The 23,844-nt window shown below is 40.0% G+C and overlaps 2 protein-coding genes and 1 long non-coding RNA gene across 5 annotated transcripts in view; 1 reads left to right on the top strand and 2 right to left on the bottom strand.

Moving 5' to 3' along the window:
* Positions 1–1,058: 1,058 nt before the first annotated feature.
* On the bottom strand, positions 1,059–2,507 carry Dnaaf6 (dynein axonemal assembly factor 6). Its single transcript, NM_029062.2, has one exon. The coding sequence runs from the start codon at positions 2,405–2,407 to the stop codon at positions 1,751–1,753; it is 657 nt and encodes a 218-aa protein (NP_083338.1). The 5' UTR covers positions 2,408–2,507; the 3' UTR covers positions 1,059–1,750.
* Positions 2,508–2,689: 182 nt separating this feature from the next.
* The window catches only part of 4931428L18Rik (RIKEN cDNA 4931428L18 gene), an 81,579-nt gene continuing 60,424 nt past the window's right edge, over positions 2,690–23,844 (top strand). The window contains exons 1-2 of the long non-coding RNA NR_033445.1: positions 2,690–2,870; positions 20,873–21,094. This is a non-coding gene — a long non-coding RNA (RIKEN cDNA 4931428L18 gene). The remainder of the gene's footprint in view (positions 2,871–20,872; positions 21,095–23,844) is intronic.
* The window catches only part of Lgsn (lengsin, lens protein with glutamine synthetase domain), a 28,445-nt gene continuing 25,221 nt past the window's right edge, over positions 20,621–23,844 (bottom strand). For all 3 annotated transcript variants that reach the window (XM_030254460.1, NM_153601.1, XM_030254462.1), the window contains one exon: positions 20,621–22,015. In XM_030254460.1, coding sequence (XP_030110320.1) covers positions 20,816–22,015 — 1,200 coding nt within the window. In that variant the 3' untranslated portion in view covers positions 20,621–20,815. The remainder of the gene's footprint in view (positions 22,016–23,844) is intronic.

The raw sequence follows: 23,844 nt of genomic DNA, 5'->3' as shown, positions 1-23,844 counted from the left end.
ATTCACATCATCAGGACTGAAAATGGCTCTCCCAGGCTTACGCAATTGTACATGGTGGGTGCAGAACCAAAGTCCACTTATCCTAAAGCATGGAGGGGGGATATCTGATTGGCTTCTATACAGACCAAAACATGAAGGAGGTTACCTGAGGGTATGCTCTGCCTACCAACAGGTAGGTTTATTACTTTTGCACACACTTGCTTTCCTCCTTATCTACATCTCCTCCTCTTTCCCTATCTGGAAGGGAGTTTTCTAGCACAAGTTACTCTTCCCTGCACACGCTTTCCCCCTCAGCCATGAGCAATATTGTTAGTTGAAGTTCCTGTGGATCCCTACGAACACTAGTCAATAGAAATGAATGTAAACAGTTGTCAAAACAGATAACATAATTCCATTCCTCCGTAGGGGGGGGCGGGGGGGGGCTGCCGAAATGTCACGACAGAGGTGTTTTCATAATTGCATATTTTGGAAGAATAACTCTGTTTAGTCAAGCTGAGCAGAGGTCCAAGATGCTGCCATTGACAACCTGTGAAGTCGTTCTTCACAGCAATTTTAGAAACCACCGTGTAAATCACAGCAGAATTGATGGTCAACAGTCCTTACTGGCCAAGGACAAGCACCACTCAGCTGCCCCTCTGGTCACATTTCAATACTTTCAAAGCCCTGGTCTTTCGCAGACACTGGCCCAGATCAATCACTTCTCGATGTCTGGAGTGGCCTGAGCCTCAGCACTTTTTAAAGCTCCCTGGGTAACCACATGTATAGGCGGTGTTGAGAACCACGACTTTAGTGATCAGAACAATCCATCTGACCACTTCATTTTTTATCTCCTGGTTCACCTTTCTGTCCCTTGTTCTGTCTCTGGATGACAATGTAGAGGAGTCATCATGTGACTTTAACTATATAATTTCCATTTCTGGTTTGAATGCCTCAGTGGCCTGTCTTCCACCTAATCAAAATATCTAAATACATGAAACAGAAATACAGAAGAAAAATGTACCTTAATTTTTTCCATTTATCCTAATTGATATTTAAACTGATTTTAAGCATCATTTTTTAAAATATACGTTTTTAATAAATAGTAATGAAATAAACTCATTCAATAGTACAGAAAATACAAGGAACACGGAAAATTTATAAAAATAATAATGTACAGTTAGGAAGATAGAAACAAGAGAAAATGAATCTACACATATATCTATAAATATTACTTTTTCAAATAAACATGTGTCTCACAGGACACAGCAAATTATTTATAGTCCTTTCTTACTTATATGTTCCAGAACAATATTGAAGCCCTAGATTGAAAACATCCTAAATCATGTTAAAATCAATGAAAAAGCAACCAAATGAATTTTTCTGGTGACAATAATGACAAATCCCTATGTAGCAGATTGTATGGTAATGTAATTAGTTAGCTGAAGTTCTTCAGACTGCTGATTTAAGTGAATCACTTATTTCATGGTCATAGCTCTGCTGTGTGATTGACCATGTAATAACCTAGATGGTTAACCTGAAAATATTTTATTCAGCTCTCACTATAGAAATGGAACAGCACCTTATTGTATGAAACAACCATATGTCATAACAGTAATAGAATTGACTATATTTGATCAAAACACCACTAAAATTCTGAACCTTTCTAAAATATGTCGGGGGTGGGGGGAGAACATAAACAACCAGTATTCAAAGGTAGAAAAAAAAATGTTCTTGTCATGATTTCTTTCTATCTCTTCTTATTCATACAGTTTCAGGAAATATTAAAATCCAAATCCCTTTGGACGGTCATCCTGACTTCAAGTGTTTCAGCTTCCCAGATATAGGATGCTCTAGCACTGTTCCGTTCCACGGGCTGGGGAAAGTTTACTAACAGCTTCTTTCTAGGAGTGCGAAGATCAAGGAGCATTTCTTGGATATCAATTTGAATTTCAGAAGGGTTTGTATTGGGCAGTTTAATTTTCACCACCAGCTCCTGGCAGCATGCCGTTGAAGGATCCTTTCTTGTTAATCCTAGGTATACGTCCTCAGTTCCCACAGTTTGTTGGAATACAATCTCATAATCTGGAATTTCACGAACATCCCATATATCATCATGCTCTGCTCCTTCTGGAACCTCTTCTGGATTCCAGATGTTCTCACTTTCATCACTCCTGGGTTCAGGAATAGCTTTGGACTCTTTTGCTTTAGGTGGTCCAATATTCCCAGGGCCCATGGCTCCAATAGTAAATGAGCATTGCCCCTGTTCAAAATCAAAACCATCCTCTTCTTCGGGATTGAGGAGACTGGATAGTGCTTGAAGGGACCAGGCAGAAGACAATGTCACAAATTGCATATTTTTACCTTCCTTGCTCTTTGCTTCCAAATTCCCTGTTACCACATTCTCAGCTTCAGCATTTTCTGATTCCATTATTCAAATATAGATAAGAGTGTACCTCAAGGGTAGAGTGCTTGCTAAATGTGGAAGAAGGTCTGAATTGGATCCCAGGTGCTTGGTCAGTGCTGTTCACAGCCTAGGAGCCGAAAATAAACTGCCACTCGCTGTGCGTTGCTCTGTTGCCTGGGTAACAACTTTGTTGAACTTCCCTTTTCCACCTCTAGTTCCTGCTTGACTCTGCTAGCCAATCACAGGAGAGTCTCCTTTGAAACAATACCAGCAGCAGCCAATCCCAGCTCGTCCCGTTCAGGGTCTATGGCTGCCATTTCTAGTTAAGTAGATCGACCTGGGTTAGGCTGTGGGATCCATCATGCTAGCTCCTGAGAGTTCACAGCTTCTCTGCGGTAGTCCGGGTCCTCCCGCTTCTCTCAGACTGCCTCTCCCCACCTCTGCCTTTACTTTGAAGACCAGATACCCAGCTGGCTCAGCCACAGAGGTAAGAGCAGGATGTTACCATTTGTCCTGCAAGCTTTTTGCAGTGAGCTTTTCTCCCCCTCCTCCACTCCGCCCCCACTCCTCCTAAGCATCATTTTTAAAACCTGAGTGGGTTTCTATTCCTTTTCTAAAGTATTTTATTTTTATTTGGGAGGGAGTTGAGTGGTGGCTCAGCACTTAACGTTCAGTGCTCTTCCAGAGAACTGGGGTTTATTTCTCAGCACCCACATAGACGCTTATAACTCTGTAATTCAGTTGCGGGGCATCTTTTTCTGACCTCAGTGAGCACCAGGTACACATGTGGTATGCAGACATACATGAAGACAAAACACTACTCCGCTACTTTACTTGTGCCAACCTGACATATACCTAACCAAGATCTAGGTGGGAAGAAAGAATCTTGTGTTTCGACTAGCTTTTGATTACACAGCCATCTCTCCAGCCCAGGAAGAGTGAATTATAAGTGAGAAAATAAAAGTGGCCTATAGGCAAAAATGGAGGACACTTTCTCAATGATTGATGTGGGAGGGCCAGCCCTCAGTAGGCAGTACTACCCCTGGGCAGGTGGTCCTGGATTACATAACAAAGAAGGTAACAAAGAAGGCTAAGGAAGCCTTGGGGGTCTAGGCAGTAAGCAGCCCTCCTCCATGGCTTGTACTTCAATTCCTGCCTCCATGTTCTTGCCTTGAGTTCTTGCTCTGAGTTGTCTCAGTGATGGAGTGTGATCTGAAAGTTGTGAGCTAGAATAAGCTTTTTTTCCCACCCATTTGCTTTTGGACATGATGCTTGATCACAACCATATGAATCATAATTAAGATGAAAAATACTAGCCAGACTGTGGGATATTGCTGTGGAATACACCTAACCATATTGTTTGCAGTTGGGGAGGGGTGTGGAAAAAATGGACAGAATAGCCATTGGTGCTCAGAGCTCAATAAGCTATTATTCTATGGGAGCTTGGAAGATAAGAAGGCTGAGAGCTATGTAGGCAGTGCAGACTTGGTTTGTGAGTTTCACAAGGATATAAAGACTACAAGGGCCAGGTGAGGTGGTGCATGCGTTTAGTCCCAGCACTCAGGAAGCAGAAACAAGCGGATCTCTGAGTTCATAGCCAGCCTCTTTTACTGTGTGAGTTCCAGGAGAGCCAGGGCTACACAAAGAAAACCTGCCTCAATCAATCAATCAATCAATCAATCAATCAATTGCAATAAAAACTACCGGACTTGTTTGGGTGATATTTTAAATTAAAGATCTGTGGTTCTTTAATCACCTGGGATCTGAAGAGTCTATTGAGATTAAGAAGAGACTAGCATTGTTGAGGTAAAATTTTCTGAAAAGGGTTTCCTCAAGTTTGGCATACAGAAGCTATGATCCAGATGGGATTCAGGCTGTATGTGCATTTGCTGCCAGCCAAACTTTGTAATGTGTAAGAGTTTCCCAGGTGGTGCTGGTTTAAAAGGAATGAAGGAGCCATGGAGAACAGCTGAGGCTTGGAGCCTGGCAAGGCCCTTGGTGAAGGTGCAGCCTCAGGTACAGTGAAGCCCAGGATTACAGATGTCATGGGAGAAAATTGAGGCTTAACACCCTGTAGAATAGCCAGAGTCCCCAAAGAGAGCTCAGAAGAGGTTATTGGAAAAGGTGCAGACCTGTCACAGTGCAGCCCGCAGAACTTTGGAGATGCCAGTACGACAGAATGCATAGCCAATATGGGCGCAGCTGTAGAGTAGAGCCAGCCTGATGTGCTGTGCATGTTGTGCGAGGCAGAGCCAGAGAGGAGAAGCTTTTCCAAGCCAATTGGAGATCATGAGTCCCATAAGTCTTTACATGGTTGGACTTCAGTTTTGCTCTATTCTGATTGTAACTGTGCCCTGGCTCTTCCTCTTTGAAATAAGTATGTAATTTATATTTTATTTTATAGGAGCCCCCAGTTTAAAAGTCTTTCGAACTTTAGGGAGATTTGAACCTTAAAGAGACTTCGTATATTTTAAAGAGACTGAAGCTTGTGGGATTTTCAAAGCGGAAGTGCCCTCGAAGACTAGAGGTGTCAGATTCCTCTAGAACTAGAGTTACAATGTGTGTGTTGGGAACTGAATTCCAGTCCCTTTGAAAGGCGGTGAACACTCTTAACTGATGAACCATCTCTCTAGCTCTGTGACTGTCTCTTTGTAACTTACGCACATCCACATACAAACCCTAAGACACAACCATAGAGTTTATAGAATCTTCATTAAAAGCCTTGCTTACTATTTTGCTCCCTCCTAAAGCAGTGACCTACTCTGTAATCTTGACTATACAAGAAGCTACTCTAAGAGGTTTGCAGTTTTAAAGCTAGTGTGGGCAAGACAGCAAGACTCCGTCTCCAATATATCTTTTTTATTCTTTTATATATTTCAGAACAAAATGGGTGAAAAGAATGGAAGGCAGAATTATTAGGAGCCTAGTGCTCCTAATAACTGCTTGGGTGTTGTTGTTGTTGTTGTTTCCTGTGTGAGACTAGACATAGCATAGATAAACTCTCCAGTGTGATTGAAGATTAGAAGAAAAAGTACCAGAACTGGATGCGACATGTTTACATCCAACTGTGCTGTTACTTAAGTTCCCAAAGGGCATTGTCAGTGGAGTGAGGATGATTCAGTTTCCTGAGAGAAATGGAAAGCCAGCAGCTCGCCCTGACGGCAGAGAACATCCAGGGTCAGGCAATCCGAACTAATGAGGTGATAACACAAGGAAGGGTCCTGTGTCCCTCCTGGCAGTTCTTCTTTTCTGGAATAGCTTGAATACACTTTTTGTGTAAAACCTACCCTCACTCCTGAAATTTCTCCTCTGAATGTGTCTGAACCTGGGCCAAGGTGCTCTGAGATCCCCTCAAGTGTTGCAGTGCTGTCTTCGGCTTCCGTCATAAGAACATAAAATTGGATGGCAACAGTCTGGCAATTGGAATGCAGAGAAAAATTGAGAATTATCTCCAGTTTATGTCTAAGTCAATTTAAATCTGAGGATGGGATCAAACTGAAGCAGGACAGGCTCAGTTTTATGAGCCAATTCAAAGTGAGTTTTAAAACAAATTTAGAACCTAAAAGGCAATTTAATTCAAAATTCCTCTAGGCAGAAAACCAACGGGACTGTCAAACCGCAAAATGCAAATAAAAGAGCAGATTCAAGGGTAAAAATATTTTATGAGTTCCAGTGGCAGGACAAAAATTCTATTTAAATATCAGGTAGCAGGAAAACGCTGTTGTATAAGATAAATGTGTGTGTGTGTGTGTGTGTGTGTACATGTATATATTGATTTTTTTTTTAAGAATGAACTAGGAATTAGCAGATCTAAGAGAGTTTTAGGTTTGCCAATCACTCAGTTCTGAGTGAGACAAGAGTACCTCTAGGGTCATATATATTCTTAAAATAAAAGCATGATAAAGTCGGCCCTTTGATCACAGAGAGGCAGTTGATTCCGTATACTCAAAGCCTTCATCTCCAGTCTGAAAAGCCTAATCACTTCATTATCTCCTACGTAAAGTGCTTTAAAATCAAAACTCATCCTTATAATTTCCTGTCCGTATAACAGACTGCAATCAGTATGAGCTTGCCCTACAGAGATGGGATGTCAGTAACATAGCATAGGAAGGCAACATCTTTCTAAAATGCTTCAAGGTTGGTAAAATATTCCAAAATTCTCCCTTCCTGAGGCCACATTCCAAGTCCTGTTTTAACTGAAGTTGATGAGACTGAACAACTCTCTGTGGCCAGGAAGAATATTTGTCCTAATTGAAAAATGGAAACATTTGCAGAATAACCAACATTCCATTTCTTCTCTCCTGCAACGCTCTTATTCTCGAGGAACACGTTTCCCACCATCTTGACTCCTAACTACAGGGCCACTTCTTTTTTTTTTTTTTTTTTTTTTTTTTTCCATTTTTTATTAGGTATTTAACTAATTTACATTTCCAATGCTATACCAAAAGTCCCCCATATCCACCCACCCCCACTCCCCTGCCCACCCACTCCCCCTTTTTGGCCCTGGTATTCCCCTGTACTGGGGCATATAAAGTTTGCAAGTCCAATGGGCCTCTCTTTCCAGTGATGGCCGACTAGGCCATCTTTTGATATATATGCAGCTAGAGTCAAGAGCTCCGGGGTACTGGTTAGCTCATAATGTTGTTCCACCTATAGGGTTGCAGATCCCTTTAGCTCCTTGGCTACTTTCTCTAGCTCCTCCATTGGGAGCCCTATGATCCATCCATTAGCTGACTGTGAGCATCCACTTCTGTGTTTGCTGGGCCCCGGCATAGTCTCACAAGAGACAGCTACATCTGCGTCCTTTCAATAAAATCTTGCTAGTGTATGCAATGGTGTCAGCATTTGGATGCTGATTATGGGGTGGATCCCTGGCTATGGCAGTCTCTACATGGTCCATCCTTTCATCTCAGCTCCAAACTCCGTCTCTGTAACTCCTTCCATGGGTGTTTTGTTCCCAAATCTAAGGAGGGGCATAGTGTCCACACTTCAGTCTTCATTCTCCTTGAGTTTCATGTGTTTAGCAAATTATATCTTATATCTTGGGTATCCTAGGTTTGGGGCTAATATCCACTTATCAGTGAATTAGCCCTCAATTTGTTATGAGCTTGTGATTCATAGAATTGTCTTACCTTTCCAGTAATTTTCACTTTTCTCTACTTGATTCTAATATTTGACATTCTGAAGACTACTTCGAATATAGAAAACTGAAGTGAGTTTTGGTAACGAGACTCGGTCTTACTTGAAATGATACCGTCTATGAAAGGTATATTGTCTAACTTCATGGCAACTACTCAGTTTAAAAGTGAATAAAGACTTCTGATTTACCGTACAATTCATAGAAATGAAAAGGTGAACCCCATAGTGAGTCTTCATTGATCTAGAGTAAAGCACGGAGGAGCTCACCGTGTAATTCTGCTGTAAACACTATTGATTTACTGTGTGATATATAGAGGTCCCCATGCAGATTCACTGTGAGACTCTAACTCACCAGCAGTAGCATGAAACGAAATGAGTCACCTTATGTAAAACTCTGGTTTAATCTGGTTTTTATCCCAGTGGATCGTACTATGTACCCACACTTAGATTTCTATTAATTCCTTATTGCTTTCTCATCAGAAGCACAACTGTAGCCTTAGCTATCCATTCACAATGCCCATGGACAATGACAAGCTGATACTAAGATGTCATGAGAAAAGGCCCTTAGAAGACCATGTGCCAGCTTCTGAGGTGTGTGGCAGAGTTTTCCCTCAACAAAAAATCACTAAAAGACAAATGTCATTAGTGTTAAGTGTGGTCATTGTGAGGCTGAATTTTATGACTACCTTGAGAACACTTGTGAATAATTTAATTTTTGTTTCCTCTTTTGAAAAGTCTATCCATCATTATTTGATCTAAAAGGCTACATGTGGTAGTGCAAAATATATTATTATTCTAGGGGTGCTTCCATTACATTCAATAGAAAATACATATCAATTTTGACAGCATTTTCAAATCTGAAATTATTTGGACAAAGCCTTAACATTATAAAATGTGTGAGGATTCTGGTTCTGGACAGCATTAGTAATGTCATATTTTCATTCTAAATTTAATTATAGATATACTTCCTTGAGAGATATTTTTATTTAAAAGGTTATCATAAGCCTGTTATGATTTAGAAGCCCACTTTTTAGAAACCTAATAAAATAAACTCTTTTTAGAAATGGTCAGGGTCTAACATAATTTTTCTATAAGCTTCATTTTTGCTCTCTTGATAAATTGTTCAAGTATGTCTTTCTTTTAAGCCTGCATGTTTCTCTTCCAACTTATCATAAAAAACGTATGCAGTAGTAAGAGAAAGAGTGAACCGATTTCAGTTACCCTGTTGTTTAGGAAAGGCATTGTGATTTTGTATGGTAGCAAGATTCCTTTTAAATTTACAGGCAGATAAAAATCTATGCTATGCAAGATTATCCTTGAGAGTTTTATATGTGAATGCTGGCATCTTCTTTTATATAGGCAGTGCATAATTATAAATGAAGATGTCTGAGAGAGTGCTTAAATCTCATTAACATTTTATTTTCTCACAATCAAAGATGCTTCTGAGGTACACTGTAAGTAATAAAGTAATTCATAAATCACATGTTCTGGGCTGGGTGTTTACTACTAAGGTCAATAGCCTGAGTTTGATTCCCAGAACCTACTTGGCAGACAGAACTGTGAAGTGTCCTCTGTCCTCCATATATGCACATGTGTGCACATAGCAGACACAAAGAAATAAGACATGTAATAAATATGTGTAAAGAAGTTAAATTGCACATCCTGCATACACAACCCCATTCTTATCCTGTCTAAAGCAGTAAGAATTGTAACTAAAGCAGAGAGAGATAACTCATGAGCTCGAAGGAGGAGTGGAAAGTTGAGGTATAAATGATGTAAGGTTGATTGAAGGCCTTCAACTGGTCCTTGCTCTTGCTTTTCTCCAATTCTGCCCACCATGGCCATTTCCAAAGGGAAGTCTTTTTAAAATCATAACTTGCAACTAGGGAAGGCTTACACCATATAGACAAACCAAAAAGACTCCATATTGTCTACCTAGTCACAAAATAAGTAATACATACTTCACAAATGCTAGGCACTAGTCAAGTGGCTTTTCACATAGTGACTAACCTTAACTTTTCTGGCTTTAGTATGACCCTAGGTCAACTAATGCAGAAAGTAAACATAGACAATCTTTAAAAACCCTTCCTGGGGTCTCAGAGATAGTCAATGCATTCCTGGGACTCTGACCAATGGAGCTAATGCCAAAGTCCATACTATAGAAAACTTGTCAACTGGGCTTCCCCAATAGGCTTAATGACAAACTTCTTTCTTTTGTTCCAAACTGGACTTTGCATATGGGTTTTATAGTAGATCTAAATCTCTATAGACAAATGTACTCTGTGTGTGTGCGCGTGTGTGTGTGTGTGTGTGTGTGTGTGTGCGTGTGTGCGTGTGTGTGTGTGTGTGTGTGTGTGTGTGTGTGTGTGTGTGTGGTGTACAGTGCAAAGATCAGATAGCAAATTTAACAGGAATCAATTCTCTCTTTTGATCATGTGGTCTCAGGAATCAAACTCTGAATTATGAGTAGTTTACCCTCTCTGGCATCTTTTAGCCTCCAAAAATTTTATTCTTAAAAATATTTCAAACCAAATCAGTCAGAAGGCACCCAATCAGATACTCTTTTTCATAATGGCTTTCCACAAAGGAGTTTCTCCTGAAGTGAGACCATTCACATGTCCAGGATTTTGACTACTGTGACTGCAAAGCTGATAGTCAGCACAGCAGACCTAACGGCACTGCCCAAACATACTTTCTCAAAGTGTGAGAAAAAAAAATGTCTTCCTGCTTTTGGAAGAGATTCTAGATATTAGACCAGCTGTTTGGCTTCTGCAGCAGTTCAGAATAACAGAGCTAAGCCCCAGGGGAAATAGAAACTGGACATACTGAAAAGATCTCTAGAAGCCAGCAGAGCTTTTGAGATTTTCTTCCCCTACAATTTGAGCCTGTGGAAGCCCCTGTGAACTGTGGGGCAGGACTTGTTAGGGCTTCTCAGTCTTAAACAAGCAAAGAACTGTGAAATTGCATGCATCTGGGCCTGGGGATTTGCCTTTCTAAAGAATGTAACGGTGATGCTGAAGCTTCTACAAGAAGCTACTTGGAACTGTGTTGAGCATTGTGTTCCATGGCATCCTTGCAGCTCCTGCGATCGCTTGCTCTGCCATGCTCACTCAGTATGCCTTCCTTTTAATTGTTAACTGTGAGGCTGAGGAACAGCTCTGGAAAGACAGAACATGCACACACACATACACACGCGCACACACACACACACACACACACACACACACCTTGCTCCTCATCAAAGGGAACAGAAATATGCTATTAGGTCAGTCTGTGCAACACAAGACTTCACTGACAAGGGCATGAGCATAAAAATGAGTGTACTTGATGTGGGGAGTGGCTTTACTTTCATCTCCACAAGGCTCTCTACTGTGTCAGGTAAACTTAGCAGATAAAGCTTTGACTGTTGCATGGTATTGATAGTATTAAGAATTTGATAGACTGTACATAAGGGATATAATTCACATATTCGCTGCAGATTTCAGCCAAAGTCCCCTGAGTCTCTGCTTAAGTTTAAGTTTCCATTAGTTTAATTAAAATCAAAATTTTTCATTTGAAATGTTAGGTAAATGATACTATCGTGTAGTCGCACATTTTAGAAGGAAATGTCCAAAGGAACATAGCGCAACATATTTATGAAGCTTCCTGGCAACACCGGCTTGGAAACTTCCAGGCAAAGTCTGACTTTATGTGAAGTATTTTTAATTTGAGAAAGAAAGGAAAATAATTACTGTAGCAGATTTGCTGGTAAGGGTCAAGAAGACATATTCACTTTATAGATGGAGGGATTATGGCTCAAATAACATGCCAAGATCACAGCAGACCTGATGTAGGTCATAGTGTGTGAAGTGAGGTACCACTGCCCAGGTGATGACTTCAGCTTCCGACTGATTAGAGAACATGGCTCAAACTGAGCAGTCCATCATGCCTTAAAGCACTGAGGTAGCTCTGAGCCTGCAAGGAAGGGAATGGGGAGGGGAGGGTGTACATCGTAAGTATGTAGAGAGAAAAGAGTACATGCAGCCCTAGCCTTTCCAGACTTAACAATAATTGATGGTATCCAATGATTAAGGACATCTGGTATTTCTAAGGGGTGGCTAATTAAAGCTGAGAATAGAAGAGGATCAATATGTACATGTTTTATTATGAAAAAGGTAATAAAGAAACCATGAGTTACACACTGGCTGTGTTCAGCTCAAGAAGCCTATAGAATATTCAAGTGGAGGTACAACCTGGAGTAATTAACTCAGCAATCATCTGCCTGTCATGAGAAACTCAAGATATAAGACTTACCATTGGCACCTCCTGGCTCTTCACTTCACCTCATAAGCCTGGACTATTCATGTTTCAGTAGAGGGGACAGCCACATGGAAGAAACATGACCATTACCCAAGCTAAGACAAGAGATTTAGAGGAGGTGAGTTGACTTCATATACATGCCTTATAAACATAAAGGATCCATACATATTTGGGCTGCTGTTTCAGCATACATTTTCTATCATACAGAGAAAGGAACAAAGAGAACCAACATATTCCAACATAAGAGACAGTGTAATATTGACATAAAGAGAAAAACAGGGAGAAGGCACGCACAGGGTTACCTACCATGCTTCAGTCTGCTCTTGGATCCATGTCTCATCCCCGTAGCTAAGATCTAGGGTTTTTCAACACTATGAAAAAAATCCACACATTTGATCAAGTTTGATTTCTATCTTGTCTAACCTAGAGTCTTAAGCACTGAAAACTAATGTCATTCATAGATATAAGAATTTTTTAGTAAAAAGATGACTTTAAGAGGAAGCATCCTGAGCAAGAATCAACATCAAATTTCAGAAAAAAAAAAAAAAAAAAAAAAACAGAAGAGACAAAATGAGGTAAGAAGCAGCCAGAGAGAAAAGAAAACCTACACCCTCCAGCATCAAGAGGCAGAAACCAGTGATGTCCAATTCTGCTGATATACTAGTCATAAAATACACAGGCGGAGCTGTGGCCAGGAACCAGCAGGGAAATGCTCACTATTAGCTTTGTGGGGAAGGGGGATAGTTAGTTTGTATTGGTAGGAAAGCAACAAGAATATCCATGATGAGAAGCTACGAGTAGTAAATAAACTGAGGTGAGACGCTGGACTGTGTTGAAACAGATTGCATACACAATGGTAAATTTTAAAGAGAAAAAGAAGGATAAGGATGCATGAGGTTAATAATCATAGCTTTTGGTCCTTTGTTTGTTTTCCTACAGGTGTGAATATATGTATGACATTAGAAAGATGTCAACATGTTAACCCATAGATGGACAAGAGCATCGGGAGGGGTCACAGCATAGAGAAAGGCATCTGAGGGGCCAAGCGGGATTCGATGCTGTGTAGACTTGACAGACATGGTGAGGGAGAGGGAAGATGGCTGCTCCCTGGGTGGGAACTGAGGGAGCAGCACTGTCTGACTGGTTCAGCTCCACTTTTCCTTTTTTCAAGTCTGTAAGTCATGGGCTCTGGCTGAACCCATCCAAAGTGGAAATATGGGTGGAGCCAAGGAAAGCTAAGACCCAGACAAGGTCTTACTGTCATTTGATCAATGACACCTCTGTACTGTTTTCTCTAATGTATAAGCTCTGCACCGTGTCGATAGACATTTAGAAGTGTACTTTCTTCTCTCAGCTGTGCTGTGAAAGGTTTTATGAGACATATATGTTTTCTGGTTTGCAACCATCCCTCAATAACTTTCATACAAACCTCTCTCTAAAATAAGTGTCTATACATGGAATGCAAATGTCTCTCTAAAACAATTATCTATGTGTTGAATACAAATGCTACTCAGTATCTAACTTCAGTATAGTCTGTTTCACTTCTGACATACTTAAGTTTCCTTCACAAAAATGTACTTGTAGACATTTTCTTTTTTTTTTTTTAAGTTAATTTTATTTTTTTTTCCATTTTTTATTAGGTATTTAACTCATTTACATTTCCAATGCTATACCAAAAGTCCCCCATATCCACCCACCCCCACTCCCCTGCCCACCCACTCCCCCTTTTTGGCCCTGGTGTTATCGTGTAGAAGAATGCGAATCGATCCATACTTATCTCCTTGTACTAAGGTAAAATCTAAGTGGATCAAGGAACTTCACATAAAACCAGAGACACTGAAACTTATAGAGGAGAAAGTGGGGAAAAGCCTTGAAGATATGGGCACAGGGGAAAAATTCCTGAACAGAACAGCAATGGCTTGTGCTGTAAGATCGAGAATTGACAAATGGGACCTAATGAAACTCCAAAGTTTCTGCAAGGCAAAAGACACCGTCAATAAGACAAAAAGACCACCAACAGATTGGGAAAGGATCTTTACCTATCCTAAATCAGATAGGGGACTAATATCCAACATATATAAAGAACTCAAGAAGGTGGACTTCAGAATATCAAATAACCCCATTAAAAAATGGGGCTCAGAACTGAACAAAGAATTCTCACCTGAGGAATACCGAATGGCAGAGAAGCACTTGAAAAAATGTTCAACATCCTTAATCATCAGGGAAATGCAAATCAAAACAACCCTGAGATTCCACCTCACACCAGTCAGAATGGCTAAGATCAAAAATTCAGGTGACAGCAGATGCTGGCGTGGATGTGGAGAAAGAGGAACACTCCTCCATTGTTGGTGGGAGTGCAGGCTTGTACAACCACTCTGGAAATCAGTCTGGCGGTTCCTCAGAAAACTGGACATAGTACTACCGGAGGATCCAGCAATACCTCTCCTGGGCATATATCCAGAAGATGCCCCAACAGGTAAGAAGGACACATGCTCCACTATGTTCATAGCAGCCTTATTTATAATAGCCAGAAGCTGGAAAGAACCTAGATGCCCCTCAACAGAGGAATGGATACAGAAAATTGTAGACATTTTCTAGTGATCAGAGAAAGAAAATTAGCACCTTTTAATAACCAGTTTAATTTGGTATTTTGTATAATTTATATTGATGAAGTTTTATGGGCTCATGACATAATTCATCTAAATGAAGCTCCAGCTAAGGAAAAGTTGCAGCCATGTTTTTCTATCATCTTTTCCACAGATCATTAAATGTGAAATATTAAATGATAAAACATTCTTAGATGGGTGGAATTAAAAAGCAATCTTAATTCTTTTCAGACCTATTTGCTCCAGATCCAATGCAAATCCATACAGAATTTAAGAAACCTAGATTAACATCAAACATCACATAATTCAACTAATATTTCTATGGTTCCTTTTGAACATCTCTTGAATATACCCTGAATATCAGGGATGAATCCTTCTAGAGCTACTGTCTCCTCTCTTCTTGCATGCATTTAATATCTATTAAGCAAAATATATTCAAATGCAAGTCACACTAGTGGAAACGTCTCTATGGTGTTAGAATACCTAATACATTTTTCCATTTTCATTCACTGAAGATTTGGTTGCTTCTGCATTTAATATCAGGCTTTGTGGGCACTGCTGAGCTTCGGCATGCAATGTCTGTTTAACAGTACACTGCTGCCCTCTAGCGTACATTCGAAGATCAACTTGCAATCAGTTATTCAACAAGTTTTTGTCCAAGCCTCATAAATTGATAATCATTGCTTTTAACTTAATCTCAGCAGCTGCACAGTATTAAATGTTTAGAGTCATTGACTAGTTTCTTCTATTTCTAGATAAAATTAACGTGGTAAAGTAAAAACAAAAACCAAAAACATCCTAATTTAGGAAAGAAAGCAACCTCTCCTACTTTCTTTGGTGGGTGGCAGCTCCACCCTACTTGACCACATCTTCTCCCTGCATTTAGGCTATTACTGAAATTCCATATATATACATACATATGCATATATATATATGCATATATATATGTGTATATATATATATGCATATATATGTATATGTATATATATATACACAGAGAGAGATATACACTATATATACTATATATATATACACTATATATATATATTTACACTATATTGCTTTTCATGTTTTTTTTTTATTTCTCACAGTTAGTTAGTTAGTTAGCTAGTTAATGAGAGGGCTGTGGTGCACATGTCATAGCTCACATGGAAGTCAGAGAACAGCCTAACAGTTTGCGAAATCTGTTTTCTCCTTTCTCCATGTGGGTTGTGCAGATTAGACACAAGTTGTAAACCTTGGTGGCAAATGCCTTTACCCACTGAGCCATTTGGTTAGCCCCCTCAGTAAATGGTCTCATCTATTACCCCTTAGACAGCCAGATAGAAGATTCAGATCATTTATGCTCTCAATGAGTACTGAGCATTTGCCTACAATTATTTTTATAACGAAAACGTAATTGAAATCAAACCAATTCAAATTCTTAAAATGGTCAGAAATATCAACAAGGTAATGTTTATGGTCAGCCATTTAAGAATTATTTGAGGTTTGAATCTCTATTCCTCGAGAAATGTCTGAAATGGTTTCATGCCATGCTGTTCCTCGGTGACAGGCTTTCTGTCCTAGATGGTTACCAGACAGAGAATGACTTACTGAACAGTTCCACTTGATTTGTGGTCAAGCATATTGATGAAAGCCATGGGAGCCACATTTAATCAGAGTACATATGAATAAGGAACGGTCCAGTTACTTAAGGATGCACCCACGTTTGGTGTTTAGAACCTTAATATTGACATACAACCCTTACGATAATTTTCAGTGCTGCTGGGACTGTACAGTCCATGGCTTTGATGAACAGGACAAGACCAAGGATAGACGTGAGAATCAGGTTCCAATTCTTCCAGCCCTCCCTCCTCTGAATTTTACACTCTAACTTCAATCATATACACATGCATTTCTCATAAAGTTATAGGGATAATAAAGGAGAAAGAACTTAGATGATGAATGTTATACTCTGAAATAATAGTCCTTCATTTATTCTGAATCTAGTGCAAATGTTATATTATTCCCCGTCTTCGGATTGCATTTCTTGTTTCTTGTACCTCCTTTTAGAAACCATGTTTCAGCCATATAGAAATAGATAGATAGACATGTATATACATATAAATGTATATAGATATATTATACATTGTACATATAAAATATATAATGTATGCATTATACATAGTGCATTTTATATAGGTATAGATATAGTACTGGCTCGTTTTGTGTGTCAACTTGACACAAGCTGGAGTTATCACAGAGAAAGGAGCCTTTTTTGATGAAACGCCTCCATGAAATCCAGCTGTAAGGCATTTTCTCAATTAGTGATCAAAGGGGGAGAACCCATTGTGGGTGGTGCCATCCCTAGGCTGGTAGTCCTAGGTTCTATAAGAAAGCAAGCTGAGCAAGCCAGGGGAAGCAAGCCAGTAAGTAACATCCCTTCATGGCCTCTGTATCAGCTCCTGCTTTCTGACCTGCTTGAGTTGCCATCCTGACTTCCTTTGATGGTGAGCAGTGATGTGGAAATGTAAGCTGAATAAACCCTTTCCTCATGAACTTGCTTCTTGGTCAAGAAGTTTGTGTAGGAATAGAAACCCTGAGATAAATATATACTATATACTTTAAATAGAAAGGAATGATCCTTTAAAATATTCAGTAATTCACAGAACCTGAAAGGCCTAGAAATGCAGGTTTGGACACTGTGCCTGGTACTCTAGAGAGATCCACAGGGGCCATCACTGGGCAGCAACACCATCTGGTGTCCCTAGCAGGCCCCTAACACTCTGATACCTGTCACTTCTGCCTTGCACAAACTTCACATGGCTTCCATGTCTACCCCTGAGTGTCAGTCTTTACACCTGTAAGAGGAATCAAAAAGGTGAGATTCTCATTTCTATTCTAAGAGACAGAATCCACAGGGGAGGCATGGCACAAGGTAAGAAACCTTTTGAATGTTTTCTTGTGGCCAAAATCATGACTGTTTCCCTCCAGCTGTTTAATACAATCTCCATCAACCCAACAAATATTGTCTCCTCAAGACTTTCTAGAAACAGAACAGTTCTAAAGGAAAACACACCTCTGAGCCAATTAAAACCATTAATCACTGCTTCTCATAGATATGTCAGTGGCCATTCCCTCACTGTCTCTGGGTGTATAGATATGGATACATTTCATGCTACTAAGACAGTACTGCAGTATGATTCTGTTATGCCCTAATTGAATGACAGCTCTTAAGTCCATAACTAACTCAAGGAATAAGGTATATCAAGACAAATATGGAAAGATGTGTGTCCTTCATTCTCAGAATTCACATCCTAACCAGGAGATGTTATGTGGAGTCTGTTGCTGATACCAGACGAGCTGTAAGAAGGAATAACTGTTAACATAGGAGAGGTTTACAGACAGATGTTCTAACACTTGGGACAGGAAAGCCTCTACTCATGATTCTGACCAATCACCCTGCATCATCAACACTGGTGAGATGCTCTGGTTAGTAGGAGGCTGAAGGTACATCGATAGACACCTAACTGCTCTGTGTTGCCAACACATTCAGGATTTACTGTGTGACTTCAAGTTTTATTCATAGAGGAGTTTTAGATCTTTCATTATCTTCAAATCACCATTTCAAGCTTTACTGTTGTTATTCACACAATATAAAATGAAATTTTAGATTATAAAATAATCCTTTAAAATAGTAACTTTTTATTATGCCACTAATGTTTTAGTTTTTACTCTTAAAGCACAGTTTTTAATTTAGATTCTTATGTATACTCATTTAATAACCAACTTTAAATGCAGTAATCACATTTCCCCCTAAGCTTTGATTAGAACAATTATGGTAAATGAAAATAAGAAAGTAATTTCTGGAAAGAGATTCAAAAGGCGTCTTTTTGAAGCCATAAAGCAGCCCACTAAATGGTTTTTTCTAAGCATGGGGCCTACATTATAAAGACAAAAAGGTTCTGAAGATGTGCAAATCGCACATTATTTCAAGGTCCGCCTACTGTCTTTGCCTTGGTCTCCCCTAGGACTGTAGCTGCCTTATCACACAAAGGGGTACTCAATGCATGCTACTGAGTAGATTTCTGGTCTCTCCCTGAAGACCAGGAACACAGGCTATAGCAGAACATCACACACACACACACACACACACACACACACACACACACACACACACATTTTACAGGTCAGGAGCAGAACAAAGAAATAGAAAAAGAGTTAACTACAAATTTACATCTACCTACCCCAAGTTTTCCTTAGTCCTAAACTGTCTTGACCAATGCTCAACTTTGACCTTTCTTAATGAACAATGTATAAAACTGCACACATCTAATTGAGTCTCTAGAGAGGCTGCCATACCAATGGATGCTGTAAAACTGATTTGTAGTATGTTGTTAGATAATTTCTGCTGACTTAACTACCATACATTTAACCAATAACATTCCCAATTATATAATCCTTACCATGGGACCTTTCATACTGTACTTTGAAAATTATGCTGATAAAGACAATGGAATGAAGACCAAAAACACTGTGATTAGCAGAGTTTTTATAGCATCTTATACTCATAGTAGTAAAACCAAGAAAAGCAAGAGACAAGTTTCATTAAGGCCTGTGAACTTATAAAAGATTCTATACAGCTCTATTAGGGTGAGAAATAATACAATTTTTTGCATGAGTGGATCCCTCTAATTAACTCACATCTGCACCCCCAACTCCAGAAATGAAAAGTTTTAAGAAACCATCTTTCACTGAATCTTTTATCTCTATCCTTTATCCTCCCAGTCCCCAACACAAACAAACAAACAGCCACATAAACACACACACACACACACACACACACACACACACACACACATACACGATACATGATGCTTTGATGCAAATATTTCATCTCTCTACCGTCTAAAAGAAACTGGCTAGCCTCATGTTCTAGGGGCCAGTCAGCAGGAAGGGTAAAACCAGAAAGAGGAAGACAAGACACCTGTTTTTATTCTCCAAGGAGCCTAGCTAGACCTTGCATAGACTGCTTCAACTTAGTCTCTCTGGCTGATCTTAATAACAGCAACACAGTCAACACAGTGGAGGCTCAGAAAACCACTTTGATTTTCACTGTATCTTCCCCGACTGACAAGATGAACTTGTGAAAACAGAATCCCATGCTCTGAGCTTCACACTTTCTTCTCACCCTGCGCTAGCTCCCTCTAACCCTTTCTTCATCTGTAGATTTAATTCTGTTTCCAAGCACATGTCTTTTGCTGGAAGATGAAATAAGCTAACAGTTGTGAAAGTCACACTGACTTTCACCATTTACCAGGTGCTAAGAATCTTAACAAGATGAACGAAGCTAAATTCTAGCGTTCTCCTTAAGTGTTTGCCGTCTGAATTGAGACCACAGCCAGTTTTAATTGAACATAAAATCTCCTACTCGATCCTAAGCAGGGGAACAGTGTTTTCATTTGCAAGTACGTAGATATTGGACTTGTTCCCAAGAGACTCTAAATTTCAATGATAAGTTGCAATATTATCACAGTCAAAGAAAGGCCTGGGACATTTTCTAGTCTCTGGAGAAACACCAACCTCTGTGGCGATGTAATTAGTAATTTAAGTGTGCATTGAAGCTGCAGACAGAGCCTTGGCTAGGCAGGCCGTCATTCTCCCTCTCTGTAGAACAAAGATGTTTCCAATGGGATGTCTGCTTTCAAAGAATAGAGCCAACCTGGTGGAACAATGCAGCCCCCTTTCTCCCTTTACCTGTCATGCATTGTTTAAAGAAAGGGTTCGACTGCCTTTTAAGTCTGACCTCAGTGTTAACCTGATTCTCAGTCCTATCATCTGGACCTAGGGGACATTGCAGCCTTGAAATCCCTGAATCTTTCAAGAGGGGGTAGAGAAGGGCGACGAAAGTGAAGGGAGAGCTTTTGTGGCCGGTCATGTCCTACTCTGTACAACTTGACACGTTTTAAAATTATCAGAGCGATACAAAGTGACCTCAACCTGCTTTCAGTAGTAGGATTATGCTAACCTATCTGTCTTCTTGTCAGGAGAATATGTGTATACTTGATATCGAATACTATATTGATATTTTTTTCTTTTTACCCCAGTCTTTAAATTCTGCTTTCTAATGTACATCTTTCTTTATCATGCAAGTATACACATGACCCAAACATCACCCAGGCTAACAATATAAAGAAAATGACAGTAGGCAATGTAAGTTTGCATATGCTGTTTCACCACAAATTTATTGTTTATAGCTGAGATCAGGATCCGAGCAATCCCGTTTCAGCTGCCCAGTAATCCATGGGAGAGGGGCAGAAGCTGTCTAGTATTGTTCATTACAAAGACTCAATCTTTTCTTTCTGATAAACTAGCTACTCATCATATCTCTACAGGGCAGAGTCCCATCCTATATAAAATACTCCAGGAATTTATTTCCCTCTGCATCTGTTTCTTCGTTTTCCAGTTCATACTTCTTCATGGCAACAAAGTAGCGGATGAAAGTCTCTCCCAGAGCCTGCTTCAGACACTCATCTTGCTCCAGGGCGGCAAGGGCATCTTCCATCTTCAAAGGGATCTCGGAAGGTTCTGGTTGATAGAGATCCTGACTCTCATCGGAACCAGCCGCAGCACCATCACTGCTCTGAAGACCATCCAAGCCTGCTGCCACAGTGGCCGCCAACACCAGGTAAGGGTTCGCGGTTGCAGACCCTAGTTTATTTTCTATCTGGGTGCCTTTTTCACCATGACACTTGATGTTCAAGGCACAGCTGTTGTCATTGTATCCCCACGTGGTGGGCACGCTGTCCTTCAGGTCTCTGCTGTCCTTGCAGTAGCGCTTGCGACAGTTGACCGCAGGGGCCATCAGGCAGCTGAGAGCCGCAGAGTGCTTCAGCAGGCCTGCCAACCACTTCTTCCCGGTGAGCGTGAGCCTCTCCACCCCAGAACCACTGCAGAACATATTTGTCTTCCCGCCCACATCCCAGATGCTATGAGACAAAATTCCTGAATTGCAGAATCCAGTCTCAATTACAAGGCTAGCTATGTAATTATATCTCCTGGCCACTTCTTGGAGACCTGTTCTGAGGGTAAAGGCATTATCAGCTGAGCTAATGCCAAACTCTGGGAGAAAACAGATCTCCATCTGCCCAGGCCTGGTAGACGAGGAGAAGCTCTCCACATTCGCCCCTGTCTGATACAGGCCCTCAACCAGTTCCTGCATGAAGGGCTGATCATGGTTACTTAGTAATGTGGAGGCAGGAAAAGATATGGTCTTTGAATTGATCACTTCGGGCACACCAAAAATGCAGAAATCATAGATGAAAGCGGACAGCAGGCAGAAGCCGGCGTCCTGCAGCTGGCGCAGCTGCCTCTTGGCGATGTACCTAGGGGATGTCAGGAGAGGCTCGCCCGTCACTGTGAAGGTGTCACAAATCACCCTCGCAGTCCTCTCTGCCCAAGGCAAGACTCTGAAGGTCGACAGCTCTGGCATGAGGACTATATCACTATTGAAGCATGTGGCTCTTATGTGATTCACCTCATTGTCCTTAGGGTTCGGCATCAATTCCAGATACCCACGGGGCATGAAAACTCCGTGGATCACTTTTTCCTGAGGAATAAAAAGGACAGATTAACTAGGTTCTAAAACCTGAAGATAAAATGTGAAGATAAACGAAACGGGGGAAGAAGATCTTGATAATAAGAATGGGAAGTGTAATATCTGTGAGTTAGCATTAACTGTCAGGTAAAGTTTTTAAAATTCAAAATAAATATCAAAAATGAAATACTGAAAGAACTATTTTCTTGTAAAGACCTTCTGACAATTTTTAATATTTTAACTCAAGCCTTGATATGTTTTTAGATGTAGAGAACAGCAATCATAACTGCTTCACGTAGCTATACATAAATGCTCTAAGGATAAAGAAAGTCAGCATACAGCAAAATACAATGGTTTATAACTTTATGGAAATACTTAAAATTATAAATAAAAAACTTTATAATGAATTTTATTTTATAGTGCTGTTTCTAAGACCTCGGGTAAGGCTTTCCTCTGAGGTGATATATTTTACTTTATTTTATTACTTTATATATTTAAGGGGTATGCTGTGATCATTCCATACATGTAGACAATGTATTGATCACATGGTCTCCATTTCCTCTCATTGCTGACAATATACAACAAGTTGTTATAAACTATACTAGTTATACTGTGTCAGAAAACTAGAACTTAGATCTCCAGTCTATGTCTTGATGCTCATTAACCAACCTTCCTCTATTCCTTTTTTCGTCCTGTTTCCCAACCTCTCACAGAACAACATCCTATTTAGACCAACATTTTAGTACCCACCCACGTATGAAAGAGAACATGCAGCATTTGTTTCCGTGTTTAACTTATTTCACTAAATTTAATTATAGGATATATATATATATATATATATATATATATATATATATATATATCACATTTTCTTCATCCTTTCATGAACCAATACTAATGTAGGTTGATTGTGAATAATGTAGTAATAAACAGATCCATTATATAATCCAGCCTTCTCACATCTAGATGAATATAATAAGTGGTAACAGTCTGTACTGACTAGTTTTGTGTCAACTTGACACAGCTGGAGTTATCACAGAGAAAGGAGCTTCAGTTGACGAAATGCCTCCATGAGATCCAACTGTAAGGCATTTTCTCAATTAGTGATCAAGGGGGAAAGGCCCCTTGTGGGTGGGACCATCTCTGGGCTGGCAGTCTTGGGTTCTATAAGAGACCAGGCTGAGCAAGCCAGGGGAAGCAAGCCAGTAAGAAACATCCCTCCATGGCCTCTGCATCAGCTCCTGCTTCCTGGCCTGCTTGAGTTCCAGTCCTTACTTCCTTGGTAATGAACAGCAGTATGGAAGTGTAAGCTGAATAAACCCTTTCCTACCCAACTTGGTTCTTGTTCATGATGTTTGTGTAGGAATAGAAACCCTGACTAAGACACAGTCTATTAAAGAGATACAAGTAAAGCCACAATTAGGCTTTATTCTATTGTAATATTGTAACACCACCACCCCCTGCTAACTTCTACCAGAGGAATCTTAAATCTTTGTTGGAGAAGAGTCTCTGGTCAGACACAGGACATCTGTCACAGATCCCAAGAGCCAGAACTTCACTTATACAACCCACTTAAGACATACCTACTTCATTGTCTCAGAGTCCCAGAAAATTTATCTGTGTATGTGAACATCTATTTTCAAAGTTATAGTTTCCAAATATAACATTCTGGTCAGTATGGACTGGATTTCAGCAGATCCAAGTCCTATTAAATCTCTTTTATTAATTGCTGAAGTGGAGTTGGGCAAGTTACTGGATGATGTAAGCCCCTATCAACTATGTCTCTTAGATCTAATGGACTTACTAATGTATTTAATGCCATTATGTGTCAGGCAGCAGAA

Source organism: Mus musculus, chromosome 1 (genome assembly GCF_000001635.26).
Source record: "Mus musculus strain C57BL/6J chromosome 1, GRCm38.p6 C57BL/6J".
Taxonomy (NCBI): Eukaryota; Metazoa; Chordata; class Mammalia; order Rodentia; family Muridae; genus Mus; species Mus musculus.
Note: the sequence above shows the minus strand (reverse complement) of the source record. Positions and strands in the feature narration are given on the sequence as shown.

Bases quoted from the DNA above. Each gene is read 5' to 3' on its own strand.
- Dnaaf6 (NM_029062.2), bottom strand. From the start codon at position 2,407: ATGGAATCAGAAAATGCTGAAGCTGAGAATGTGGTAACAGGGAATTTG.